The sequence below is a fragment of the Coregonus clupeaformis genome, chromosome 10 (genome assembly GCF_020615455.1).
Source record: "Coregonus clupeaformis isolate EN_2021a chromosome 10, ASM2061545v1, whole genome shotgun sequence".
Taxonomy (NCBI): Eukaryota; Metazoa; Chordata; class Actinopteri; order Salmoniformes; family Salmonidae; genus Coregonus; species Coregonus clupeaformis.
Window position 1 is genome coordinate 39,604,279 of NC_059201.1, and position 27,801 is coordinate 39,632,079.

Genomic DNA, 27,801 nt, shown 5'->3' on the forward strand with positions numbered 1-27,801 from the left:
TTTGGAGGATGGCCTGGTGTCAAGAAGGGCAGCGAGGAAGCCACTTCTCTCCAGGAAAAACATCAGGGACAGACTGATATTCTGCAAAAGGTACAAGGATTGGACTGCTGAGGACTGGGGTAAAGTCATTTTCTCTGATGAATCCCCTTTCCAATTGTTTGGGGCATCCGGGAAAAAGCTTGTCCGGAGAAGACAAGGTGAGCGCTACCATCAGTCCTGTGTCATGCCAACAGTAAAGCATCCTGAGACCATTCATGTGTGGGGTTGCTTCTCAGCCAAGGGAGTGGGCTCACTCACAATTTTGCCAAAGAACACAGCCATGAATAAAGAACGGTACCAACACATCCTCCGAGAGCAACTTCTCCCAACCATCCAAGAACAGTTTGGTGACGAACAATGCCTTTTCCAGCATGATGGAGCACCTTGCCATAAGGCAAAAGTGATAACTAAGTGGCTCGGGGAACAAAATATCGACATTTTGGGTCCATGGCCAGGAAACTCCCCAGACCTTAATCCCATTGAGAACTTGTGGTCAATCCTCAAGAGGCGGGTGGACAAACATAATCCCACAAATTCTGACAAACTCCAAGCATTGATTATGCAAGAATGGGCTGCCATCAGTCAGGATGTGGCCCAGAAGTTAATTGACAGCATGCCAGGGCGGATTTCAGAGGTCTTGAAAAAGAAGGGTCAACACTGCAAATATTCACTCTTTGCATAAACTTAATGTAATTGTCAATAAAATACTTTGACACTTATGGAATGCTTGTAATTATACTTCAGTATACCATAGTAACATCTGACAAAAATATCTAAAAACACAGAAGAAGCAAACTTTGTGAAGACAAATACTTGTGTCATTCTCAAAACCTTTGACCACAACTGTAGGAAAAGTCTTCAAATGAGAATTGCATGGCGATAGCTGTATCAGAGAGCGGCCACTTGTTGGACTATTCAAGGAGAGTTGGGTTGAAGCATTAGGTTGCTATTAGGAGAAACTGAATTGCTTTCATTGGGGACTGGCTTGAATTGTGAGGATGACCACAATTATTTTCCATAATTAGACAAATCTATTGGTTTTCTACCCAAGTTGCAAATAAAATGTTGTGAGTGTGGCGGTATAGTAAGATCAGTGGCATCTAGTGGTCAAAACCTGGTACTTTCACACTACTTTATGGTAAATAATGCAAGTGACTTCAATTACTAATGTCTCTGAACTGGGGGGAAAAAAACATCACCAGATTCATAGGGGATACATGACATAGTATGGAGAAGCAATACTCCAAGCCACAGCTTAATTGTACTTGTCAAACATAGAGAACTGATACTATATACTGGTTGTTGGGGCGTCCCATGTAGCTCAGTTGGTAGAGCATGGCGCTTGCAATGCCAGGGTCGTGGTTTCGTTTCCCACGGGGGGCCAGTATGAAAATGTATGCACTCACTAAGTCGCTCTGGATAAGAGTGTCTGCTAAATGACTAAAATCTAAATGTAAAATGTGGGGGTTCCGTGGGTGGTTTTTGAATTTGGGGGGGGGGGATTCCTTATGTCTTACTCATTGGTAGGAAGAACATTATCTGAATCCAATAAATTAAAATGACAAATTTGGGTGCCATCGATTAGCTTAATTTCTCAGAAATAAAATAAAATGTCAACAAAAGAATGTTTCAGGAATGCTAATCATATCTGTTACTAACTACAGAAACGATTTCTGAACAATCTGAGATGGTGGGTGTCGAAATCCTCTTTCTTGTGCTTTTTGAGGTGGAACGACCCTCATACGAGGTGTGTGTTCTGTATGTCTAATGACACTTTCCTGTTACTGATTAGTGTGTGTGTGTGTGTGTGTGCGCATGCTTGCGTGTGTGTGATTCATTGATTCAGTTTCCTGCAAATGCACCATTGAGCCCCCAGGTGATTTAACAGAAACCCCAACAGAGGCCAAGTGTTGTTGCTGATTAGATCTGAGGATGAGTCACACTTAATAGGGAACAGTCTTCCCCAGTCCCAGCGTGCACCTTGTCCGTAAGCCCATACAAAGGACGTCCTCATGCAGGACCGATAAGAGCATTTAGATTAGGTTGAAACACATCACTCTTTAAAGTTCTTCCCCCATCCCACTCTACTCCACCTCTATCTCTGCAATATATTTTCACACAGATAAGTCATTAAAAGGGTCTGGATTTGCAGCCATAAAACCCTTTGATGAGTCACTGCTACTCTGAAGACACTATTTGTTATAGGCTTTAACCACAGAAACCACTATCCATTGATAAAACAGATTTCTCAAAACACTCAGATGCTAATCTTTAACACACAGTGGGTAACATCACCTGGGGATGGCAACACCGGAGCTAACAGCCCTCGCCTCTATGCTGGTATTGTTCACTGTAACACACACTAACAAAGACATGTACTGTGGAGCCACTAGGTAATGACTAATGCTAACTCTTATTGAGAAGAATGAGAAGAGAGCTGCTTTTGTGCCAAGGGCTTTATTGGTAGAGATGGAGAGATAGAGACACAGAGGGGAGAGGACAGTTGATAAAGAGAGGGTAAGATAGTGGAGAGGTATGGAGATGGACAGGTGAGGCAATGGAGGGTTGAGGGAGGGGGAGAAAGATAGATAAATGGAGAGATGGAAGGGTGAGAAGATCGAGTGAGATTATGATCAAGGGATTAAAAAGTGATTTTTTTGTATTTTTTTGTTATTTAGCTAGCAGACGGACCTTATCAACAGACCTTTCACCGAGAATCAGAGAAGAAAAAGAAGGAGAGGTAAGGGACAGAGAGATAGAGTGACATGTAAGTGGTTTCTGAACGGGGATGACGTCCGCCTCTGTTGTTTTTTCCTGCGAAAGATAATGGTTCACATCAACACAGTGATGAGAGGATGGCTCATTGGGCCTGATAGGATGTGGAGGGGTAGAAGTCTGAAACCTCAGGAATGGCAGACTGATACATTTAAGATGCCCCACCAGAACCGCAGACTGCTCCAGAAAACAATTCCTGGAAAACGAATCAGTGAAATCACAGAGCTCTATTCTTTCGTCCTCATCCAGATGAACAATGCTCTGTCACTTCTCAGGGTGTGGACTTGATCAAAGGTAGATGAGATGGCCAAACGTAACATCAGGATGGTTTCGCCGCAACACCCAATGGATGATTTACAGTCATTGTCACTGTCTGGGTACATCACATCCTTACAACACACATGGAACAAACTTCCAAAAGACAAATTCATGATAAACAGGAGTTGGAGCACTCAAAAAACAGGCTGGGATTTACTTCTTACGCTCAGGCTATGTTCCATATTCCGATAAAGCACAGATATCCTGACGTTTCTCCTCTGAGTAAGTCATTTTGTGTTTTTTCCTGGGTAAGCCCTAGGGCACATATGTCAGAGTCAAGGCCCGCGGGCCACATCCGGCCCGCGAGAAGGTTTTTTACGGCCCCTGGGATGATCTTGATTTATTATTAGAACCGGCCCGCAGACCGCAGCAAAGCCGGCAGCCCGAGAATCTTTTACACGCACCAATACTACATTTCCCACAATGCAACGGTGACGCTACCGAGCAGTAGGCTGCTTCATTTCAATATTTATTGGCACAGCAGTCGTCAGCATCACAGTAAAATTAACTTTCAGATACCCATCAAAAATGGCAAAACGGAAGGTGGACACTGAGAACCGGGGGTTTCAAACAAGGTGGGAGTCGGAGTATATGTTCACGGAGGTAGCTGGAAAACCTGTGTGTCTTCTGTGTGGAGAAAGTGTGGCGGTACTGAAAGAGTATAATCTGAGACGACATTATGAAACGAAACACGCGGACAAAAACAAGAATATGGACATGGAACAAAGGCTACAAAAGGCAGAGGAATTAAAACGAGGCCTCAAATCTCGACAGGCTCTGTTCAAAAAAGCCAAATCACAAGGCCAGGCTGCTGTCAAGGCCAGTTTTATTTTGGCAGAAGAGATCGCTAAATCAGCCCGGCCATTTACTGAGTAGGTAGTGCTGAACACCTCCACTCAATTCTGAGGATTTCCTCAGCTCAGAGCCTTACCCCGAACATTGATGAACTTGTGGAAAAGATGGGACACCACCAAGTATCACCCTCAACCTCAAACAAGTGAACATTACTGTGCAATCACATATTTAGAGTTTTTACTCAGTTCAAGTTTAAAAGTTAAAGTTTAATATTTGTTTTCACTGCATGTTACTTCTCCTTAAACAAAGTGTTGTTTTTGATTAATAGATTTTTGCACTTTATTTTATTGTATTTCAATCCAATTATATTTTAAAAATATTTCAGTTGAGTGGATGATAGAAAATTGCTATTATTGTTTTTTTCTTTGAAGTAAATTTAGCCCACTTTTGCTAAAATAGAAAATATAGGCTACTGATGGTGCCTTGAATACCGGTTTCTTTCATTTAATGTTCATGTTATGGGGATTTTTATATAAAGGAAATTTGTCTTTTGTGTCTGTTGAAAATTAAAGATTACTGACAGAGCCATAAGAAAATATTGCTTTATTTATCTGATCATATTGGAATATATTTGTTAGGTTTTCAGTAGGTTCAATTAGGTTCACTAGACTATATGCGTCATTTAAAAAATTTTCAATGAACATTCGAACAGTCCGGCCCTCGGCTTGTAGCTAAATTTTTTATTTGGCCCTCCGTCCATTTGACTTTGACACCCCTGCCCTAGGGAATTCCTGCCATTTGTTGTTGAGCAGCCAAACTCTTCTTCGTTTGCTGAAACGGGGAGGCCTACTTGAACTGTGACCTACTTGAAACTCTTCGTGATGTTGCAAGAGTGGGAGCTCCAGATGCAGTCAAAAAAGTTCCATAAGGATCCAACAGTTCCTAGGGGCTCTTATTTCCAGGTTCTCTTATCTGATCAAATAACTGACATATCTGAAGTAGGAGGTCTTTCATTTACATTAAACAGGATGTGCAGATTCCATGTTGATTAAATCTCTGATGTCATAACAAGTTCAGGTGTCTCTGTGTTGAGCAGACAGTCATTAGACAAGCCCTCTTTTGACGAATGATATTTGCACAATATGGAGATAAACGCTGTCATAAATTATAAAGAGAGACACCGTTGGAAAGGGGCCAAATTAATTAATTTAGGATATCAGCTTTATAATTTTCTATGATATTATCAACTTGATCTTTCTAACCCAGAGGACGCAAACACTTGCTGCATACTTTGCTTTTTATGGTGCTACTCAGTGGTAAGCACCTCAATAGACAAAAATGCCCAGCTACCTAGCGGCCTAATAGCCATGCTTAGAAAACCGTCACACCGTGAAAGTTGTCATTCAGTTGGAAATAGTGAAATAAACAATGCTTGCCGTGAGTAACAGAAGAAGAAAAAACAGAGATATATGGATAATTAGAGAGAAGAGAGAAAAAGAGAAAGAAAAAGAAAAAAGAAAAAGAGAGAGAAGGGTAGATAAGTGTCTGTAATCTTGTGAGGTGGAGACCTGGTCCGATACAGCACATTTCCCACACTCCACTTCAATCAGTGTTGCTATCATGTTAGCACGGTGGGTTAGCATGTAAATGGTACAGCCTGTGTTTTCTACAGAAAACCAAATGAGGGGTTCAAATGAGACCATATTTATTCTGTTGTTCACTTTTCCCCTTTCCATCATCCATCACTCGGAATGGGGTGGAAGTAGGTAGAGAAACAGTCAAAAGAGGATAGGATCGTCATGGCTGGGCTAACGAGATAAGCAACATGACAGCAACATTTGACCAAAGACACTGACTGGTTAAACAACTAGTCTACCTCAGTTTCCCCTTCCTTTGACCTCCTTTTCACCCCAAAATTAAGGTTTGATTGGCATCTAGCCTAATTCCACCTTTTCAGATGGTACCCATTCCTTTGGAATTGAGGCCTGCAAATGTCTTCAAATGCACATCCAGAATTTGTACAACAGATGGGAGGGTGCCTCACACAGTGCCTTAAGAAAGTATTCACACCCCTTGACTTTCTCCACATTTCGTTGTGTTACAGCCTGAGTTTTGTGTCATTGGCCTAAACACAATACCCCATAATGTCAAAGTGGAATAATGTTTTAGACATTTTTACAAATTAATTAATAATGAAAGCTGAAATGTATTGAGTCAATAAGTACTCAACCCCTTTGTTATGCAAGCCTAAATAAGTTCATTTACATTTTAGTCATTTAGCAGACGCTCTTATCCAGAGCGACTTACAGTTAGTGAGTGCATACATTATTTTTCTTTTTTCATATTGGCCCCCCGTGGGAAACGAACCCACAACCCTGGCATTGCAAACGCCATGCTCTACCAACTGAGCTACATCCCTGCCGGCCATTCCCTCCCCTACCCTGGATGACGCTGGGCCAATTGTGCGCCGCCCCATGGGTCTCCCGGTCACGGTCAGCTACAACAGAGCCTGGATACGAACCAGGATCTCTAGTGGCACAGCTAGCACTGCGATGCAGTGCCTTAGACCACTGCGCCACTCGGGAGGAGGAGTTCAGGAGTAAAAATGTGCTTAACAAGTCACATAATAAATTGCATGGACTGTGTGCAATTATAGTGTTTAACATGATGTTTTGAATTACTATCTCATCTCTGTACCCCACACATACAAAAAATATTCAAAAGCATCCTGTCTGCAACAAGGCACTAAAGTAATACTGCAAAAAATGTGGCAAAGCAATTCAAATTTTTTCCTGTATACAAAGTGTTATGTTTGGGGCAAATCCAATACAACACATTACTGAGTACCACTCTCCATATTTTCAAGCATAGTGGTGGCTGCATAATTTTATGGTTATGCTTGTAATCATTAAGAACTGGGGAGTTTTTCAGGAGAAACATTTTACTGAATGGAACTAAGCACAGGCAAAATCCTAGAGGAAAACCTGGTTCAGTCTACTTTCCACCAGACACAGAGATTAATTTACCTTTCAGCAGGACAATAACCTCAAACACAAGACCAAATATACACTGGAATTGCTTACTAAGAAAACATTTAATGTTCCTGAGTGGCCTAGATACAGTTTTTACTTAAATTGACTTGAAAATCTATGGCAAGACTTGAAAATGACTGATCAACAACTAACTTGACAGAGCTTGAAAATGTTAAAAAATATTGTACAATCCTGGTGTGCAAAGCTCTTAGACTTACCCAGAAAGCTGTAATCACTGCCAAAGGTGATTCTAACATGTATTGACTCAGGGGTGTGAATACTTATGTCAATTAGATATTTCTGTATTTCATGTTCAATAAATTAGCAAATTATGGGGAATTGTGTGTAGGTGGGTGAAGGCTTTAACACAACTAAATGTGGAATAAGTCAAGGGGAATTAATACTTTCTGAAGGCTCCTAATTTTTTGGGGGGGCTTAAAGTGCTCCTATGGACAGATACTCCAATCTCAGCTGTGGAGCTTTGCAGCTCCTTCAGGGTTGGACTTTATTTAACTTAATTATGTGACTTCTGAAGGTAATTGGTTGCACCAGATCTTATTTAGGGGCATCATAGCAAAGGGGGTGAATATATATGCACGCACCACTTTTCCGTTATTTATTTTTTCGAATTTTTTGAAACAAGTTTATTTTCTTCATTTCACTTCACCAATTTGGACTATTTTGTGTATGTCCATTACATGAAATCCAAATAAAAACCAATTTAAATTACAGGTTGTAATGCAAGGCACTGTACGCCAGTGCTCTGGAATGGTTTTAAATCTGGCCGATGTACGCTGTTCTAGCACACCATTTCACTTCCTTACTTCCCTTTTGCTCTTTACTGCCTCTCTCCCCCACCCCAAAAATCCTTCAACAAAATACATAAATAAAACAATGATAACGATACGTACCCTGCGTGCCAGTCCCAGGGCGATGTAGCACTTCTCTCCTGAGTCGGTGATCTCCAGCTCGTAGTAGTGGCAGCGTGTGTTGAGGGGTAGACGGGATTGAGCCAAACCCACATCCACAATGCTCTTCCCTTTACCCACGTACTCCAGCAACTGAGGGGGAGAAGGATAGCATCACACATCACAATAAAGCAAATACTGTATCTACAAATAAATAAACTCATTGAAAAAAACATTGCACAAACCCACTAGCTCAACGAAGTACATTCAGTACCATTTAACATAATTAATGATACAGGGCCCTGGATGTAGAGAAGAAGCACGTTCTTCTCAGAATGTTCAGCACACAAAACCTCAGGACAAGAACAATAGACAATTTATGATATGATTATATCATCTATTAAAGATAAAAACATACTTGGCTCAGTATCAAAACTACATACTTGTAAATATTGGCCTGCAATCTATGTGTTTATTCTCATTTAATCTGAGGAAGAAAGAAAAACACCCAGGGCATAGAACTGCATTAATTACCTTCAACTACGCTTCGTTATAATGAAGGCAATACCTCAAAACAGTTTTCAGGGTGAATGTAACATTTGTACCTTGCCAAATTTAGGATTTAGGTAACAATATATCTTCTCTCTGTGGTGCTTATGAAACCACAGAATCAGACAGGCATGTACAGACACACACTCACATATACAATGGGGAGAACAAGTATTTGATACACTGCCGATTTTGCAGGTTTTCCTACTTACAAAGCATGTAGAGGTCTGTAATTTTTATCATAGGTACACTTCAACTGTGAGAGACGGAATCTAGAACAAAAATCCAGAAAATCACATTGTATGATTTTTAAGTAATTAATTTGCATTTTATTGCATGACATAAGTATTTGATCACCTACCAACCAGTAAGAATTCCGGCTCTCACAGACCTGTTCGTTTTTCTTTAAGAAGCCCTCCTGTTCTCCACTCATAACCTGTATTAACTGCACCTGTTTGAACTCGTTACCTGTATAAAAGACACCTGTCCACACACTCAATCAAACAGACTCCAACCTCTCCACAATGGCCAAGACCAGAGAGCTGTGTAAGGACATCAGGGATAAAATTGTAGACTTGCACAAGGCTGGGATGGGCTACAGGACAATAGGCAAGCAGCTTGGTGAGAAGGCAACAACTGTTGGCGCAATTATTGGAAAATGGAAGAAGTTCAAGATGACGGTCAATCACCCTCGGTCTGGGGCTCCATGCAAGATCTCACCCCGTGGGGCATCAATGATCATGAGGAAGGTGAGGGATCAGCCCAGAACTACACGGCAGGACCTGGTCAATGACCTGAAGAGAGCTGGGACCACAGTCTCAAAGAAAACCATTAGTAACACACTACGCCGTCATGGATTAAAATCCTGCAGCGCACGCAAGGTCCCCCTGCTCAAGCCAGTGCATGTCCAGGCCCGTCTGAAGTTTGCCAATGACCATCTGGATGATCAAGAGGAGGAATGGGAGAAGGTAATGTGGTCTGATGAGACCAAAATATAGCTTTTTGGTCTAAACTCCACTCGCCGTGTTTGGAGGAAGAAGAAGGATGAGTACAACCCCAAGAACACCATCCCAACCGTGAAGCATGGAGGTGGAAACATCATTCTTTGGGGATGCTTTTCTGCAAAGGGGACAGGATGACTGCACCGTATTGAGGGGAGGATGGATGGGGCCATGTATCGCGAGATCTTGGCCAACAACCTCCTTCCCTCAGTAAGAGCATTGAAGATGGGTCGTGGCTGGGTCTTCCAGCATGACAACGACCGAAACACACAGCCAGGGCAACTAAGGAGTGGCTCCGTAAGAAGCATCTCAAGGTCCTGGAGTGGCCTAGCCAGTCTCCAGACCTGAACCCAATAGAAAATCTTTGGAGGGAGCTGAAAGTCCGTATTGCCCAGCGACAGCCCCGAAACCTGAAGGATCTAGAGAAGGTCTGTATGGAGGAGTGGGCCAAAATCCCTGCTGCAGTGTGTGCAAACCTGGTCAAGACCTACAGGAAACGTATGATCTCTGTAATTGCAAACAAAGGTTTCTGTACAAAATATTATGTTCTGCTTTTCTGATGTATCAAATACTTATGTCATGCAATAAAATGCAAATTAATTACTTAAAAATCATACAATGTGATTTTCTGGATTTTTGTTTTAGATTCCGTCTCTCACAGTTGAAGTGTACCTATGATAAAAATTACAGACCTCTACATGCTTTGTAAGTAGGAAAACCTGCAAGATCGGCAGTGTATCAAATACTTGTTCTCCCCACTGTATACCCTCACATAGGAATATTACAGCAGGAGAGGTAGATGGGGCCATGGGCTCTTGAAGGCTTATAGGGGCCAGGTCATGAGAGACATGATCATCGATTAAGACTGTCTATGAAATTTAACAGTTCCGCTTGACTCATCCTAAAGTGCTTTTTATAAGCATTTATCATAGAGCCAATCCAACTGGAACAGGCATAAGGCTACTGTGGCCCGCCAGGTAAAACCCTCTCAAACTTAAGAAAGACTCTCTGATTGCAACCAGACTGGTGGGCCAGGAGCCCTCTGGCGTGACTTGATAATAATCTGTAAGGCTGACAGGAACACATCAGCGTAGAGAGTAGAGTACTGTAATTGTCCATTGAGGAAAGTGTTCGCAGGTTAAAGCTAATGTGACGAATGAAATGGTCGACTAGCGAACATGTGGTGGCCAATTGGGATGTCCATAAAGAAAACAACCGGTTACCAGTCCAGATGACAAAACAGAGGAGCTAAGAGGTCAAAGGTGACAGAGGTACTTATCTCATTGATAGAGTACAAAACAAGCATAAACAAATGTTTATCTGAGGTCACACTGAGGTCCCGGTCATATCAACACAATTCAATGAGGTAGCCTATCTGACTCATGACCTCATATCTTGTCATAGCTTAGTTTCCTTGTCGTTTGCTAACTACATTCAGCATTAATAACTGATAATTACTCCAACGTGACCTGGATCAGTCATGGGTAGACCCGACTCTCTAGACATGCTTTATGTCTGCCAGAGAACCATGGTTCCCACCTCAAACAAATACTTCACATCAAGAGGGAGGAAAAATAACAATTTGACAAAAACAGCCGTGACATTTGTGCTTGTGAGGTGTAAAACGATTAACGTACATGGTGTGGGTGTGTGTGTGATTTGTGCCAGGATACACTGTGTGTGACCCTTTCCCTCTGCCCTGACTAGCAAAGAAGAGTAGACAAGTACTGTAAATAAAACGCAGGGGGAAAATAATTATCATTATTATTACTTTACGACAATCTGTCAACACCACCCTTTTCTCTTTCCTCTCTGTAGAGCAATTACCGGCTTACCAGATAACTCTCTTTCGGCCTTTCTCTTTTCTCTTCCTATTCCTCCCACTTTCACCTTGACCTCCTGAACTTTGAATAAAAAAGAAAAATACAATATTGATGGTTGTGAACTTGATGGTTGTGATATTTGTTATATTTTTACATTTATTCTTTCTCCATATCTCCATCTATCATGCCTGCGTCTTTGAAGACCAAATAGGGCTCCTAGGTACAGTCTAATGACACCTTCCTGATGCTGAGTAATAGAGTGTGTGTGGTCATTGATTTACCGAAGCTGGCCCTCCCTGTGGCAGTCAGCAGGATCCGGTGGGTGTGATGACAGATCCCTAAATCTCTCTCTCTCTGATCCTCATAATGTGTGTGTGTGTGTGTGTGTGTGTGTGTGTGTGTGTGTGTAAAGGGATGTCGGTAAGGCAAGGTAAAGGGCTTATTTTGTTGACCCGCTCGCACCCCCAGCAACAGGTGCAGTGAGAAGGCCATTTATTTATCTATCTGTGTCATTTTGTCTGCAGTGGCAGGGCTGACCTCGTGAACTTTAATCATGACTCACTGCAAATAGCTTGTCTAACATTTTAGTGTCATTTCAATAGTTATTCCAATGCACATTTAAATTGAACCAACCACACATGTATAAAAGGAAGAAGAAAGCACTATGAACCTGATGCACTGCGGGGTAGTGGGCACATGCCTGTGTCTGGCTTTCTTTTGGTAGACAGCTTTTAGATTACATTTTTTGAGGGAAAACAACATTCCTGTTTAAACAATGAGCAAAGATTAGAGCAGTTTACAATCCTTTAGATCCCCCTGAGGCCATAAGCATCATGTCAGGTAGAATAATCTCTAGCGTTAGAGAATGACCAAGAGATGCTGCAAGTTTACCTATGGCTCTGCAGAGTGGAATCTGATTTTGCTTGTCCTCCGTGCTATCTCTCGCTCTCTCTCTCTCTCTCGCTCTCTCTCTTTCTCCGAGTGTAGGTACATGTCGTGCAGGTAACACCTGCCCTGTCCAGGTTTCTAAGGAGTTCCCATAAATATGTCTTTTAGCACGTCAGCTTGACTGATCACTCCGGTCCGTAGTGAACACCCAGTCATTACCAGAGCAAATAAGCTCATCCTGAGGACAGGTGTGGGGTTGGAGGCACTGAAGAGATGGAGATGGCAGGAAGGACATTATGCTTGTCCGCTTGCCCGGGGCAAATAAATAAAATTGTCGGACAAGCAGATTATAGATTTAAGTTGTCCAAATGGACAAGTAAAAACAATCACGTAAAAATCACAAAATTAGGCTCAGAATTGGTTCAAAGTGTCCTCTGGATGCGATGTGTTACGCACTGTCCTCGCAATCTCTGCAGAGTGCATCGGAGTATAATTATTGTAGGCCTGCATTGACAGGCACAAACGTTCTTCAATCATGCAGTCGTGAGATGCGTTTTTTTAGATCAATGCAAGCTGCATGTGCACATTTGTTGATATTCATTGCAAATTATTGAGTTATTTGCCCAGTTACAGCCAGTGTGAGTGGGCAGTTGCCAGAGGAGAGAGAGACGTAAAATAATGTTATAGCCTACAACAGACTAGATTGCCAATTCAAAACATATTGTGTAGTTTGGCAAGTTCTCTCGCTAGTTAACTATTTACCTATTAGCATGTATTAATGCATTGTCATGTCCGATGTTCTAAAATACCTTTCCACCAGCACTCGTGTATAACTGCAAATAACCAACACGCAGTTGATATGGGTGCGCAGTTGATGAAACCAATGCTGCATACTCTGGTTGTAAAACCGTATTTCAACCACTCAAAATTGGGTATTGAGAAATAATTCTAACATCGTTGGAAAGCTAGGATTCTCCTCTATTCAATACTAATTGTTTTACATTTGACATTTGAGTCATTTAGCCTACGCTCTTATCCAGAGCGACTTACAGGAGCAATTAGGGTTAAGTGCCTTGCTCAAGGGCACAGATTATTCACCTAGTTGTCTCGGAGTTTCTAACCAGCGACCTTTCAGTTACTGGCCCAACGCCCTTAACCGCTAGGTTACCTGCCGTAAAGTGGTTCCTTGCATCATACAACACAATTTTCAGTCACCTTTTTGGCCCATGATGTTACAGACCTTTTTATCAGACAAGTAAAACATCTGTCCAACTTGTCCAAAGGACAAGTGGCTAAAAAAGTTAATGTCAAGCCACCATCTAGCCTACCTTTGCAGGCTGCCACAGCAGCAATGTTATGTGGGAGACGGTTTCATCATCTGAACCATGCAACCCTGTGTCGACACCTCCTTCATTCCTCGGGTATGTCACCACCTCTTAATACAATAATTGTTTTAAAACGCTCCAGGCAGGTTTTAGCCTTAACCCCAGTACCATGCTACGCTGGAGCCAACACGTACACACATACACAATACACATTACACATAGGCTTGATGCACAATAGGCAGCCATCCAGCCAAAGACCCACAGGCACACAGGCAAGTACTGCAGACAGTCACCCTAGCATGAATATGGCAAGAATATCCTGCTTTAAGATCAGATACCAGAATCCATTTTTAGAGCGATTCCATGCCAGGATAGCCTTCAAAAATAGTTTGGGTATCTGTCAATTATCACATAGAAACTTAATTAGAAGGAAGGATGTTTGACATGCTTTTTACATTTGTATCACAACTAAAATCATTATAAAAATTGCAATTTTAACGTATTTTTCAACCAATACAGTGGGGTCCAAAATGATTGACACCCTTGATAAAGATGAGCAAAAATGACTGTATGAAATAAATAATTCAAATAGTGAGTTACTAGGGACGTAACGGTTCAATGCTTGAGATATAAGTGCATCGGTCCACGGGACCCGATCCAAATGTAGCATGCATCGTTTAGGAAATCGATTAAAACGTTACGAATCGCCGGTTAAATGTTTTGTTGTTGCTCAAATTACTTCCTTTCTACCTTCCGTAAATACCTCTCATCTTTTGTGACAACTCCGTCCTCTCCTTCAGTGTCGAACTAAGCATGTAACTGTGTTGACAGTCATTGATCTACAAGAAATTGTGCATGCCGAACAGTGGCGTGTATTTATGGATGCCAAGGGAAGCCAGGCTTCCCTAAATTGTTATACATAAAAAAATAAAAAATGAATAAAAACGCATAAAATAATGTATCTTTCGTCTCTCTGTTTCATAATTTTCCTTCAATTCGCAAGTGGCTGAATGTACAGTGCCTTGCAAAAGTATTCATCCCCCTTGGTGTTTTTCCTATTTTGTTGCATTACAACCTGTAATTTAAATGGATTTTTATTTGGATTTCATGTAATGGACATACACAAAATAGTCCAAATTGGTGAAGTGAAATGACTATATATTACTTTTCTTTAGAAAATGATAAAAAATAAATAACGGAAAAGTGGTGCGTGCATATGTATTCACCCCCTTTGCTATGAAGACCCTAAATAAGATCTGGTGCAACCAATTACCTTCAGAAGTCACATAATTAGTTAAATAAAGTCCACCTGTTTGCAATCCAGGTGTCACATGATCTCAGTATACAGTGGGGAAAAAAAGTATTTAGTCAGCCACCAATTGTGCAAGTTCTCCCACTTAAAAAGATGAGAGAGGCCTGTAATTTTCATCATAGGTACACCTCAACTATGACAGACAAATTGAGAAAACAAATTCCAGAAAATCACATTGTAGGATTTTTTATGAATTTATTTGCAAATTATGGTGGAAAATAAGTATTTGGTCACCTACAAACAAGCAAGATTTCTGGCTCTCATAGACCTGTAACTTCTTCTTTAAGAGGCTCTTCTGTCCTCCACTCGTTACCTGTATTAATGGCACCTGTTTGAACTTGTTATCAGTATAAAAGACACCTGTCCACAACCTCAAACAGTCACACTCCAAACTCCACTATGGCCAAGACCAAAGAGCTGTCAAAGGACACCAGAAACAAAATTGTAGACCTGCACCAGGCTGGGAAGACTGAATCTGCAATAGGTAAGCAGCTTGGTTTGAAGAAATCAACTGTGGGAGCAAATATTAGGAAATGGAAGACATACAAGACCACTGATAATCTCCCTCGATCTGGGGCTCCACGCAAGATCTCACCCCGTGGGGTCAAAATGATCACAAGAACGGTGAGCAAAAATCCCAGAACCACACGGGGGGACCTAGTGAATGACCTGCAGAGAGCTGGGACCAAAGTAACAATGCCTACCATCAGTAACACACTACGCCGCCAGGGACTCAAATCATGCAGTGCCAGACGTGTCCCCCTGCTTAAGCCAGTACATTTCCAGGCCCGTCTGAAGTTTGCTAGAGTGCATTTGGATGATCCAGAAGAGGATTGGGAGAATGTCATATGAAACCAAAATAGAACTTTTTGGTAAAAACTCAACTCGTCGTGTTTGGAGGACAAAGAATGCTGAGTTGCATCCAAAGAACACCATACCTACTGTGAAGCATGGGGGTGGAAACATCATGCTTTGGGGCTGTTTTTCTGCAAATGGACCAGGACGACTGATCCGTGTACAGGAAAGAATGAATCGTGAGATTTTGAGTGAAAACCTCCTTCCATCAGCAAGGGCATTGAAGATGAAACGTGGCTGGATCTTTCAGCATGACAATGATCCCAAACACACCGCCCTGGCAACGAAGGAGTGGCTTCGTAAGAAGCATTTTAAGGTCCTGGAGTGGCCTAGCCAGTCTCCAGATCTCAACCCCATAGAAAATCTTTGGAGGGAGTTGAAAGTCTGTGTTGCCCAGCGACAGCCCCAAAACATCACTGCTCTAGAGGAGATCTGCATGGAGGAATGGGCCAAAATACCAGCAACAGTGTGTGAAAACCTTGTGAAGACTTACAGAAAACGTTTGACCTGTGTCATTGCCACAAAGGGTATATAACAAAGTATTGAGAAACTTTTCTTATTGACCAAATACTTATTTTCCACCATAATTTGCAAATAAATTCATTAAAAATCCTACAATGTGATTTTCTGGATTTTCTTTTCTCATTTTGTCTGTCATAGTTGACGTGTACCTATGATGAAAATTACAGGCCTCTCTCATCTTTTTAAGTGGGAGAACTTGCACAATTGGTGGCTGACTAAATACTTTTTCCCCCCCACTGTATTGGAACTGGGCAATGACAATTTCTATAAGGAAAAAGCAACGGCAAATATTATTACACTTCTATAGAGGTGTGGGCAGAATGCTTTAATATTTTGTAGTGACTTTTTTTAACTAAACATGCATGCCGGAGCCTATATGTGTCAAACACTGGCCGTGCATTCTTCAAGATGAATTGTCTATTTGAGCAGTTTAAAAGTAAATGCTACAGTACACACTTAAGTTCTATGCAATAGACAAACTATTGTTCAATATTATGTTTATCGATAGATGATTGTGTTTCTATATCCCTCCTTGTTATAGGCTCTGAGATTGTAGACTATGATAGGCTAGGCTATAGAACAATGGTTTGTTGTATAGCCTAGTAGCAGGCCAAACCAATCATGTCAGAAAAGGAGAGACATCTTGCAATATGATGATTTATATTATAGGCTAATGAAAAACATATTAGGCCTACATGCCCAGTTATGCTGTGCGTACGCATGGTCTAAGAGACGTACGTGGAGATACTCACACTTTCCCGTCAAGTTCAAATTTGTTAAATACCAACCTTTGTGGGAAAACTGGCACACGCAAGGTTTAGATAGTTTTTTTGAAGTTTTTAAAGAGTATATTGTTCCAAACAATATGTCTGAAAACAAGCCAAATCAAAAAGGGTACTTTTGAGATATTAATATTAATATTGTTAATGTTGAATAAATGTATGTGAAAAATTGTATTTCAGAATCTAGACATATTCCATATTTTAGAGCACACAATAAGGAGTATAATGACACCAAGATGTTGTTTATATCATGTACTGTTCACGGATCATAGGGTCTGTATTAAAAAAGGGCCTAAAATGGCCACTTTCATTATGATCTTCTCACAAATTGTTTGTGATCCAAATGTCAAAAGTATGTTAAACATCCTTCCTTCCAATGAATGTTCTATGTGAGAGTTGCCAGAACAATCTGAGTTACCAAAAATATTTCAAGCTATACTGGCATGGAATCGCCCTTTTCCTTTCCTGGCTTTGGATTTAGCCTACCAAAAAAGGTCTTGGCTGCTGTCTCCACATTTTGGAAGTGTGTAAGTGGTGTGGCTGGGATTGCCCCTTGCCCGGGTCAATATGGAGTGGATAAGGGGTTTGGGACAGCGGCTGGATGCACGGACGGGTTGTGGTTTTGGGGTGTTGCTGTGACACGTAGTGCTGAGTCAATACTAGTATTGCGATACTCATTAGTATTGCGGCAAGGAAACAAAACACAAAGCGGATTTCACTTCTTTAGCAAAACAGCCCTAATTATAATAATTATTATGTTGTCATCCAGAGTCACATTTATTTATTTTGCAAGCTATAGCACACAATATTTTACATACAGCAGGTTTTTAAAAGACCAAAGAGTTTGATCTGCTTCGTGTTTTAATTTTTGCCATGGAAAAAATATTGCAATACTGGTATTGTCACAGCCCTAGTGACGTGGTATTGGGGCGTATTTGGGGAAGTGGGTAGTAATTAAAAGTGAAAGCGGTATGCAGGTTTGTCTTGCCTGCCCCAGGGCCATTCAGCTGCACGCCCTAACCCTGCCCAACCCCCCCTACCCATGCTGAAGCAGGTATGGTGTGTTTCCCACTGAGTCAGACACCAACCCTACAGCCTGCCTCACGATGGATAACGCCAGACAGACAACCCCCCATAATAAATCTCCATCAGAACGAGAGACAAAGAGACCTAAAGAGGGTGAGAGACCAAGACAGGAAAGGGAGAGCTGGAGAGAAACAGACAGAAAGACAGAGCGGGAGACAGACAGACAGAAAAGGGGGAGACACAGGGCTGCCGAGAGAGGTAGTCTAACAAGTCCTGTTGAGTGTGTATGAGACATAAAAAATGACCCCCACCGAAGCCAATATCACGCCCCCATGGCATCCCTTCCTTCTTATACCAACAGCATCCAAACACAAAATGTGGAGCCTTGGTTTCACAAATGACTGCCTCGCCTGGTTCACCAACTACTTCTCAGATAGAGTTCAATGTGTCAAATCGGAGGGCCTGTTGTCTGGACCTATGGCAGTCTCTATGGAGGTGCCACAGGGTTCAATTCTCGGGCCGACTCTATTCTCTGTGTATATCAATGATGTCGCTCTTGCTGCTGGTATCTCTCAGATCCACCTCTACGCAGACGATACCATTTTGTATTCATCTGGCCCTTCATTGGACACTGTGTTAACAAACCTCCAAACGAGCTTCAATGCCATACAACACTCCTTCCGTAGCCTCCAACTGCTCTTAAACGCTAGTAAAACTAAATGCATGCTCTTCAATCGAACGCTGCTTACACCCGCCAGCCCGGCTAGAATCACTACTCTCGGCGGGTCTGACTTAGAATATGTGGACAACTACATATACCTAGGTGTCTGGTTAGACCGTAAACTCTCCTTGCAGACTCACATTAAGCATCTCCAATCCAAAGTTAAATCTAGAATCGGCTTCCTATTTCGCAACAAAGCCTCCTTCACTCATGCTGCCAAACATGCCCTTGTAAAACTGACTATCCTACCGATCCTTGACTTCGGCGATGTCATTTACAAAATAGCCTCCAACACTCTACTCAGCAAATTGGATGTAGTCTATCACAGCGCCATCCGTTTTGTCACCAAAGCCCCATATACTACCCACCATTGTGACCTGTACGCTCTCGTTGGCTGGCCCTTACTACATATTCGTCGCCAAACCCACTCGCTCCAGGTCATCTATAAATCACTGCTAGGCAAATCCCCACCTTATCTTAGCTCATTGGTCACCATAGCAACACCCATCCGTAGTATGCGCTCTAGCAGGTATATCTCACTGGTCATCCCCAAAGCCAATACCTCCTTTGGCCGCCATTCCTTCCAGTTCTCTGCTGCCAATGACTGGAACGAACTGCAAAAATCTCTGAAGCTGGAGACTCTTATCTCCCTCACTAACTTTAAGCATCAGTTGTCAGAGCAGCTTACCGATCACTGCACCTGTACACAGCCCATCTGTAATTAGCCCAACCAACTACCTCATCCCCGTGTTATTTATTTTGCTCATTTGCACCCCAGTATCTCTATTTGCACATCATCTTCTGCACATCTATCACTCCAGTGATAATACTAAATTGTAATTATTTTGCACCATGGCCTATTTATTGCCCTATCTCCATAACTTACTACATTTGTACACACTTTATATAGATTTTCTATTGTGTTTTTGACTGTACGTTTTGCTTATCCCATATGTAACTCTGTGTTGTTGTTGTTTTTATCGCACTGCTTTGCTTTATCTTGGCCAGGTCGCAGTTGTAAATGAGAACTTGTTCTCAACTGGCTTACCTGGTTAAATAAAGGTGAAATAAATTAAACATGAAAAAAACAGAAATTCACGCCATTAAACGTTAGTAGTTTTACAGTATTTCTGACACAGTCATACCCTCCTACTCAAGTACTGTACAGTTAATGTACAGTAGGCTGGCTACATAACCTAGAGTTCCTCTGTGGAGATGGGAGAACCTTCCAGAAGGACAACCATCTCTGCAGCACTCCACCAATCAGGCCTTTATGGTAGAGTGGCCAGACGGAAGCCACTCCTCAGTAAAAGGCACATGACAGCCTGCTTGGAGTTTGCCAAAAGGCACCTAAGGGACTCTCAGTCCATCAGAAAAGATATTCATTGATTTGATGAAACCAAGATTGAACTCTTTGGCCTGAATGCCAAGCTTCACATCTAGAGGAAACCTGGCACCATCCCTACGGTGAAGCATGGTGGTGGCAGCATCATGCTGTGGGGATGTTTTTTAGCAGCAGGGACTGGGAGACTAGTCAGGATCGAGGGAAAGATGAATGGAGCAAAGTACAGTGAGATCCTTGATGAAAACCTGCTCCAGAGCGCTCAGGACCTCAGACTGGGGTGAAGGTTCACCTTCCAACAGGACAACGACCCTAAGCACACAGCCAAGACAATGCAGGAGTGGCTTCAGGACAAGTCTCTGAATGTCCTTGAGTGGTCCTGACAGAGTCCGGACTTGAACCCGATCAAACATCTCTGGAGAGACCTGAAAATAGCTGTGCAGCGACGCTCCCCATCCAAACTGACAAAGCTTGAGAGGATCTGCAGAGATGAATGGGAGAAACTCCCCAAATACAGGTGTGCCAAGCTTGTAGCGTCATACCCAAGAAGACTTGAGGCTGTAATCGCTGCCAAAGGTGCTTCAACAAAGTACTGAGTAAAGGGTCTGACTACTTATGTAAAGGTGATATTTGTTTATTTCTTTTTTTATAAATGTGCACTTGTTTTTTTTATTTTTTACTGTTTTTGCTTTGTCATTATGGGGTATTGTGTGTAGATTGCTGAGAAAAAAATAACAATTGTATCAATTTTAGAATAAGGCTGTAACGTAACAAAATGAGGAAAAAGTCAAGGAGTCTGAACACTTTCCGAATGCACTGTATATATACACTACCAGTCAAAAGTTTGGACACACCTACTCATTCAAGGGTTTTTCTTTATTTTGACTATTTTCTACATTGTAGAATAATAGTGAAGACATCAAACCTATGAAATAACACATATGGAATCATGTAGTAACCAAAAAAGTGTTAAACAAATCAAAATATATTTTATATTTGAGATTCTTCAAATAGCCACCCTTTGCCTTGATGACAGCTTTGCACACTGTTGACATTCTCTCAACCAGCTTCACCTGGAATGCTTTTCCAACAGTCTTGAAGGAGTTCCCACATATGCTTAGCACTTGTTGGCTGCTTTTCCTTCACTCTGCTGTCCAACTCATCCGAAACCATCTCAATTGGGTTGAGGTCGGGCGATTGTGGAGGCCAGGTCATCTGATGCAGCACTCCATCACTCTCCTTCTTGGTAAAATAGCCCTTACACAGCCTGGAGGTGTGTTGGGTCATTGTCCTGTTGAAAAACAAATGATAGTCCCACTAAGCCCAAACCAGATGGGATGGCGTATCGCTGCAGAATGCTGTGGTAGCCATGCTGGTTAAGTGTGCCTTGAATTCTAAATAAATCACAGACAGTGTCACCAGCAAAGCACTCCCACACCATAAAACCTCCTCCTCCATGCTTTACGGTGGGAAATACACATGCAGAGATCATCCGTTCACCCACACCGCGTCTCACAAAGACACGGCGGTTGGAACCAAAAATCTCCAATTTGGACTCATCAGACCAAAGGACAAATGTCCACCGGTCTAACGTCCATTGCTCGTGTTTCTTGGCCCAAGCAGGTCTCTTCTTATTATTGGTATCCTTTAGTAGTGGTTTATTTGCAGCAATTCAACCATGAAGGCCTGATTCACAGTCTCCTCTGAACAGTCATGTTCCGTATTAACTGACCTTCATGTCTTAAAGTAATGATGGACTGTCGTTTCTCTTTGGTTATTTGAGCTGTTTTGCCATAATATGGACTTGGTCTTTTATTGAATAGGGCTATCTTCTGTATACCGCCCCTACCTTGTCACAACACAACTGATTGGCTCAAACGCATTAAGAAGGAAATAAATTCCACAAACAAGGCACACCTTTTAATTGAAATGCATTCCAGGTGACTACCTCATTAAGCTATGGGCAGGCACAAAAAGCAAAGTAACCATCCCAATGATATGAGGAAGTCATCCTTATGATATGAGGAAATGTTGTGATTTTCCAGTGAAATCTCTAACCGTCTGTCAACCTAACCACAAATATTCCAGCCCTGCTGTTACCAGGCAACCAAAGTGAACGGGAAACAACCACACTAAACACCATTAATCACTTATTAGTGTCAACGATAAGTAAACAATGATGAAACAATGTGTACGATTAGGTCACACCTTGACAACACATGACGTTTCTCTTGGTTCTGAATGACATGGTAAAGGGTTCAGTCAACAGAGGAAGACTCCAATGCTCTCATATCAAAGTTCCCTCTGAAGCAGCGAGCATTCCAGGCCTCCCACCTCAGGTGTCCTATTTAAACAGACTGTGGTAATCTACAGGTGTGTTAACATAATCCCAGGTGTAGCTACAGTATGAAGGCTGCTTTCACAGAACCAGAGGGGCCAGACAGACGAGACGCTGCAGCCTCCAGCAAGCATGCCATTACCAACACCACCAGGCAGGTCTCCACTCAGCAGTAACCAACACACACATAAACACTCAAACACAGAGAGACACACAGACTGAAACAGAGACAGATACAAACACATAAGGAAAATCGTTCCGATATCGACACCGGCATACTACAAGCAATGTATTGGGCATGCTTTCTAAGTAGTGTTGCAAGGTATACCGAAACTTCGGTACTTTTTAGATTCTGAGAAAGAATCTTTGTTACTTTTGGTACTTCTATCATATGTGTCTCAGATCGTCTACTGATTGAGAGAATCAAGTCTGTCTGTCAGCGCAGCTGATGTCCCCTTATAGTGTGAGCGCATCGAGCATGCTCCACTTACTCATTGCTAGCTCTAGCCTAGAGGTCTTCCGAAATGGACCTGGGGCTTTCCCAACCGGACCTGATATGCATAAATACAATTTTAAAACCCGTTCCGAACGGACCAGAGGACAACTAGACCCATTCTGTATAGACCAGGTCCGATCATCTTCTTTTCGTCCCCAAACCACTGTAGTGTAAGAATTGTAAAGGATTTGGCCATGTTTCAAGTGTGTGCAGACAAACAGAGTATACTGAAGAACGGTGTGTAGAAGGACGACGGTGTTGCAATTGTGGTGGGGATCATGATCCTGAGTTCCACAGTTGCCACAGTTATAAACTGTACAGCACAAGTCTCAAAGAAAAGTTGAAGAAACTGGATATTATTGTAGCTGCGGCAGAAAGGATTTTGGGACTCAAGGATTTTACATCTGAAGACTTGCAAGGGTTACTGGCACCGGAAGACCGCCCTCCCAGGTTCCTCTTGAGCCTGTGTAGGGATCAGATCTTTTTTATTTATTTTTAACAGAAAAGTTGTTTGTTTTATTTTATTTTATTTATTTTTTGGTTGTTTTCCTTCCCATTACCGTATATACCACATACTGAGGTATTTGGAAAAAGCCACAAAATGGTTTTTCAACACCGACAAAACTATTTCTTTGAGGTTTTTCAATACATTTGAATATTTGTAGCGAATTTTTTAGTTATTACCTGCAGTCAACTTGTGTAATACCTTAGCAGATTGCGTTCTTCATTTCACCCTTCACATTATTTTAAATTATGAAGCTTACCGTAGTTCCCCAGAACAGTTTGTTTGTAAATAGCACAAAGGCAGAAAGCGAGCTGGTGAGTCCATAGCGTTGTATATCTATCGGTGAGTCTCTGTTGTGCTGCGCACATGAGGTGATGAAGTTACACTTGTATACAATTCACTATGAAATGTTTGCCATCAGATATCTTTCTGCCAGAAGTCAAAGAGCTCTGAATGAGTTATTTTTTCCCTGTGCTTTCTACTAGCGTTTTTTTCTCCTCTGTTCGTCTCCCATCTACTCCATGTACACATGCTGCTCTTCCTTCAGAAAAGCATGCATGACAACTTTGTTCACTTGCACAATTTCTCTTGTTCACTTTCACTTGTAAATGTCCACACTCACAGAAATTGACATTCGGTAGCTACTAGCTATGCTTGTATAACTTTATGAGCTGGATTGGCCTGTTTTTGCAATTAATTTATGTTCATTTTCGCTCATTAGCATTTAGCTAACAGCGTCTATGTGATTCGCTATTAGTTTGTGCACATTTTATAAGCATTCTAGTAATAGAGGCCCAATGGACTTTTCTTGTGTTTTTAGCGCCCCCTTGTGTGATATGCCGGTAATACCGTAAATCCCAGTATGAGAGGACAGTATGACAATATGAAAATCTGGATACCGCCCAAGCCTAATACCCATAACGTGCAGCCATCACTATGCTTGAAAATATGAAGAGTGGTACTCAGTAATATGTTGTATTGGATTTGCCCGAAACATAAAACTTTGTATTCAGGACAAAAAGTAAATTGCTTTGCCAAATGTTGTGCAATATTACTTTAGTGCCTTGTTGCAAACAGGATGCATGTTTTGGAATATGTATATTCTGTACAGCCTTCCTTCTTTTCACTCTGTCAATTAGGTTGGTATTGTGGAGTAACTACAATGTTGTTGATGCTTCCTCAGTTTTCTCCTATCACAGCCATTGAACTCTGCAACTGTTTTAAAGTCACCATTGGCCTTCATGGTGAAATCCCTGAGCGGTGTCCTTCCTCTCGGCAACTGAGTTAGGAAGGACGCCTGTATCTTTGTAGTGACTGGGTGTATTTATACACCATCCAAGGTTTAATTAATAACTTTACCATGCTCAAAGGGATATTCAATGTCTGCTTTTTTACAAATCCATCTACTAATAGGTGCCTTCTTTGCGAGGCATTGGAAAACCTCCCTGGTCTTTGTGGTTGAATCTGTGTTTGAAATTCACTGCTCGACTGAGGGGCCTTACAGATAATTGTATGTGTGGGGTACAGAGATAAGGTAGTCATTAAAGAATCATGTTAAACACTATAATAACTTAAGTGACTTGTTAAGCACATTTTTACTCCTGAACTTAGGCTTGCCATAACAAAGGGGTTGAATACTTATTGACTCAATAATTTTCAGCTTTTCATTTTTAATCAATTTTCAAACATTTGGAGAAAACATAATTCCACATTGACATTATGGGGTATTGTGTGAAGAACAGTGATAAAAAATCTCAATTTAATCCATTTTAAATTCAGGCTGTAACACACCAAAATGTGACTCGTTTCAGGAAACTAGGTGTATGTCGCACGTCACTACTTCACAGGAGAGGCATTTGAATGTAAACATTCATTTTTTTATCAAAATGAGTTTTTGGGCAGAGATGCCTTCTGGAACACGTGAACTTAGTGACACACTTGTATGCCATCTGTAAATATGAATACAATTGTTAAATTATTTGGTTTTGCCATGGAAAAGACAGGAACCTTCCCGCTAGCATGATTGGCTGAGATAATGGATGGGCTGGACATGCCGAGAGATGTGTTCGGATTGGTCTGCCATGTAGCATGCTTCTGTCTATAACATGACCTGCTCAGCATGTGTAGGTAATCCTTTCTACCACAACTTTTTTGAAAGATATCATGAAGAACTGCAAAAGTGTTGCTAATGCTCTCCACTTTCTGGAGGACGATCGTGCCATGCTGAATCTCTGACTCTGAAAATGAATCAGACGATGAGGAAATCCCTGATTTAGGTCAAATCATTTTAATTGAACCAGACATTGTAGAGTCTTCGGAAACGCCGATCAACAGTGTTGTTGTCACGGAAGAAGTTGACCATGTTTTGAAATCAGTGGAATGCCCGGTGGAAGCAGAGTATGACAGTTAAGGAGGGATACAATTTTGGCGTTTGATTGCAAATATGCATAAGGAGTCGAAAAGACCTGTGTCCGGATTACATCTTCAAACTAAGGGCAACCATGGCATCCGTGACAGAGAGGGAGAAGCGACAATCCATTTATACAGGTAAGAGAGTCTAGCTAGCTACATTTTCAGATATTATAAGTTTCTAATTCTGTCAGAAAGTCGTTTTCATTGTAAGTTAAAGCGTACTGTTAGCCAGCTAGCTAACGTTAGCTGGCTGGCTCGCTAGCTAACGTTACGTGTATGATCTGTGTAGTAATATTATTCATATCTTAGAAATCATTGCTAGTTATAGCCTAATGTTAGCTAGCTAACATTGAACCTAGTTGGTTAGCTTTAGCTTAGTTTGAGTTGCTAGTAGTATGGGTTGAGATTATTGCCACATTCAAAACAACTGGGAACTGACTTCCAACTGGGAAAAATCGTTTTGAACGGTCATCCAAGTTTGAATTCCAACTCGGGAACTTGGCCTCTAGACTTTCCGAACTGAAGACCACTGACTTCATGATTTGACCTTGTATTTTTCCAAGTTCCCAGTTGTCTTGAATGCACCATTAGGTTCATTGTTTAGCTAGCTAGCTACAGGTCTAAACAAAAGACTCCACTTCGCCAGATGATTACATGACCCACTAAGTTAGCCAGGTGTGTCTGGGGGTGATTACGGTCATCTATTGTATTTCATGAACATGTGTACATAGTGACCCATCCACAATAGTGACCTATCCACTTAGCTAGATGTGGCTGAGAGGTGGTTCTAGCATTTCTTTCACATGACCCATCAATTTAATTCTGTATGAAGTAGCCTAAAAGACAACAGGCAAGGCCAGGTCCCTACCGTCCCGGTGACCCTGACGTCATGGAGACGCCCCCACTCGTCCTCGTGGCTGTCAACCATCATCAGTCCGTCCTCTTCCTCCATCCCCCACTCCGCCTGCAGATCCAGCTGCACCTCCTCCCCCAGGGAGTGCATCCCCACGGCCGGGTAGAGTGCCTCCGGAGACCCTGGGACCACGACTGTGCCCACCTGGACGCAAACACAACGTTACTATGTCCGATGGGTGACAGAGAGATTGAGTCTGGACCAGTCCAGGACCATTGAGTACTAGACCCAGACTAAGACCAAAGCCTTGATCCTGACTGCACATGTGGTCTCAAGAGTAAGACTACGAAATTGAGACTCAATCTTGGATATGTGCCCCAATCTGCATTCATGGCATATTACATATGTTAAATATCATAGAAAATATAATATTTATCAAATTACAGCAAGATCTTGATTGTATGTTGTAGGCCTACGTGTGTGAAAGAGAATAAGACTAAGAGCTTACTTCTTTTCCATTCTTGGTGAAGAGGACCGTTGTTTGTCCATCCTCCAAAGACTCTAGGTAGATCCCACAGCCGATACGATCGCCACGGTTACATTTGGGCCCAAACTGCTGTCCAACAGTGTTCCCATTGTACAGCCTGTGGAATGGCAGAGCAGTGAGACGTGAGGGTGCTGGCTGAGCCACAGCTGGCAGACTATCTGTCAGCCATATACAGGTAACTGCCAAAATAAAGGAAACAAAAACATAAAGTGTTCAATTGGGTTGAGATCTGGTGACTGAGACACACACACACACACACACACACACACACACACACACACACACACACACACACACACACTTTAAACCCTCTATGCTCCTTTGAACCTCTCTTTCAATGTCACTGAGATCTCTTTTTCTAGCCATGGTAGCCAAAATAATTGGCAACTGGGCATTTTTATACATGACCCTAAGCATGATTGGATGTTTTAATTGCTTAATTAACTCAGGAACCACACGTGTGTGGAAGCACCTGCTTTCAATATACTTTGTATCCATCATTTACTCAAGTGTTTCCTTTATTTTGGCAGTTACCCATAGGTCTCGCATACTTCAAGATTCACAACAGAAGACCAAGTAGTAGAACTAAGACAATATTGTCATTACCATAAGTAGCCTATACTAGAGAAATGAAATA

At 41.9% G+C, this 27,801-nt stretch overlaps 1 protein-coding gene across 3 annotated transcripts in view; it reads right to left on the minus strand.

Annotated features, from left to right (window-relative positions):
* The window catches only part of LOC121575167 (SPRY domain-containing protein 3), a 48,882-nt gene that overhangs the window by 7,025 nt on the left and 14,056 nt on the right, over positions 1-27,801 (minus strand). For all 3 annotated transcript variants that reach the window (XM_041888077.2, XM_041888079.2, XM_041888078.2), the window contains 3 exons: positions 27,126-27,261; positions 26,633-26,821; positions 7,871-8,020 (listed from right to left, as the gene is read on the minus strand). In XM_041888077.2, the coding sequence (XP_041744011.1) occupies positions 7,871-8,020; positions 26,633-26,821; positions 27,126-27,261 (475 nt within the window). The remainder of the gene's footprint in view (positions 1-7,870; positions 8,021-26,632; positions 26,822-27,125; positions 27,262-27,801) is intronic.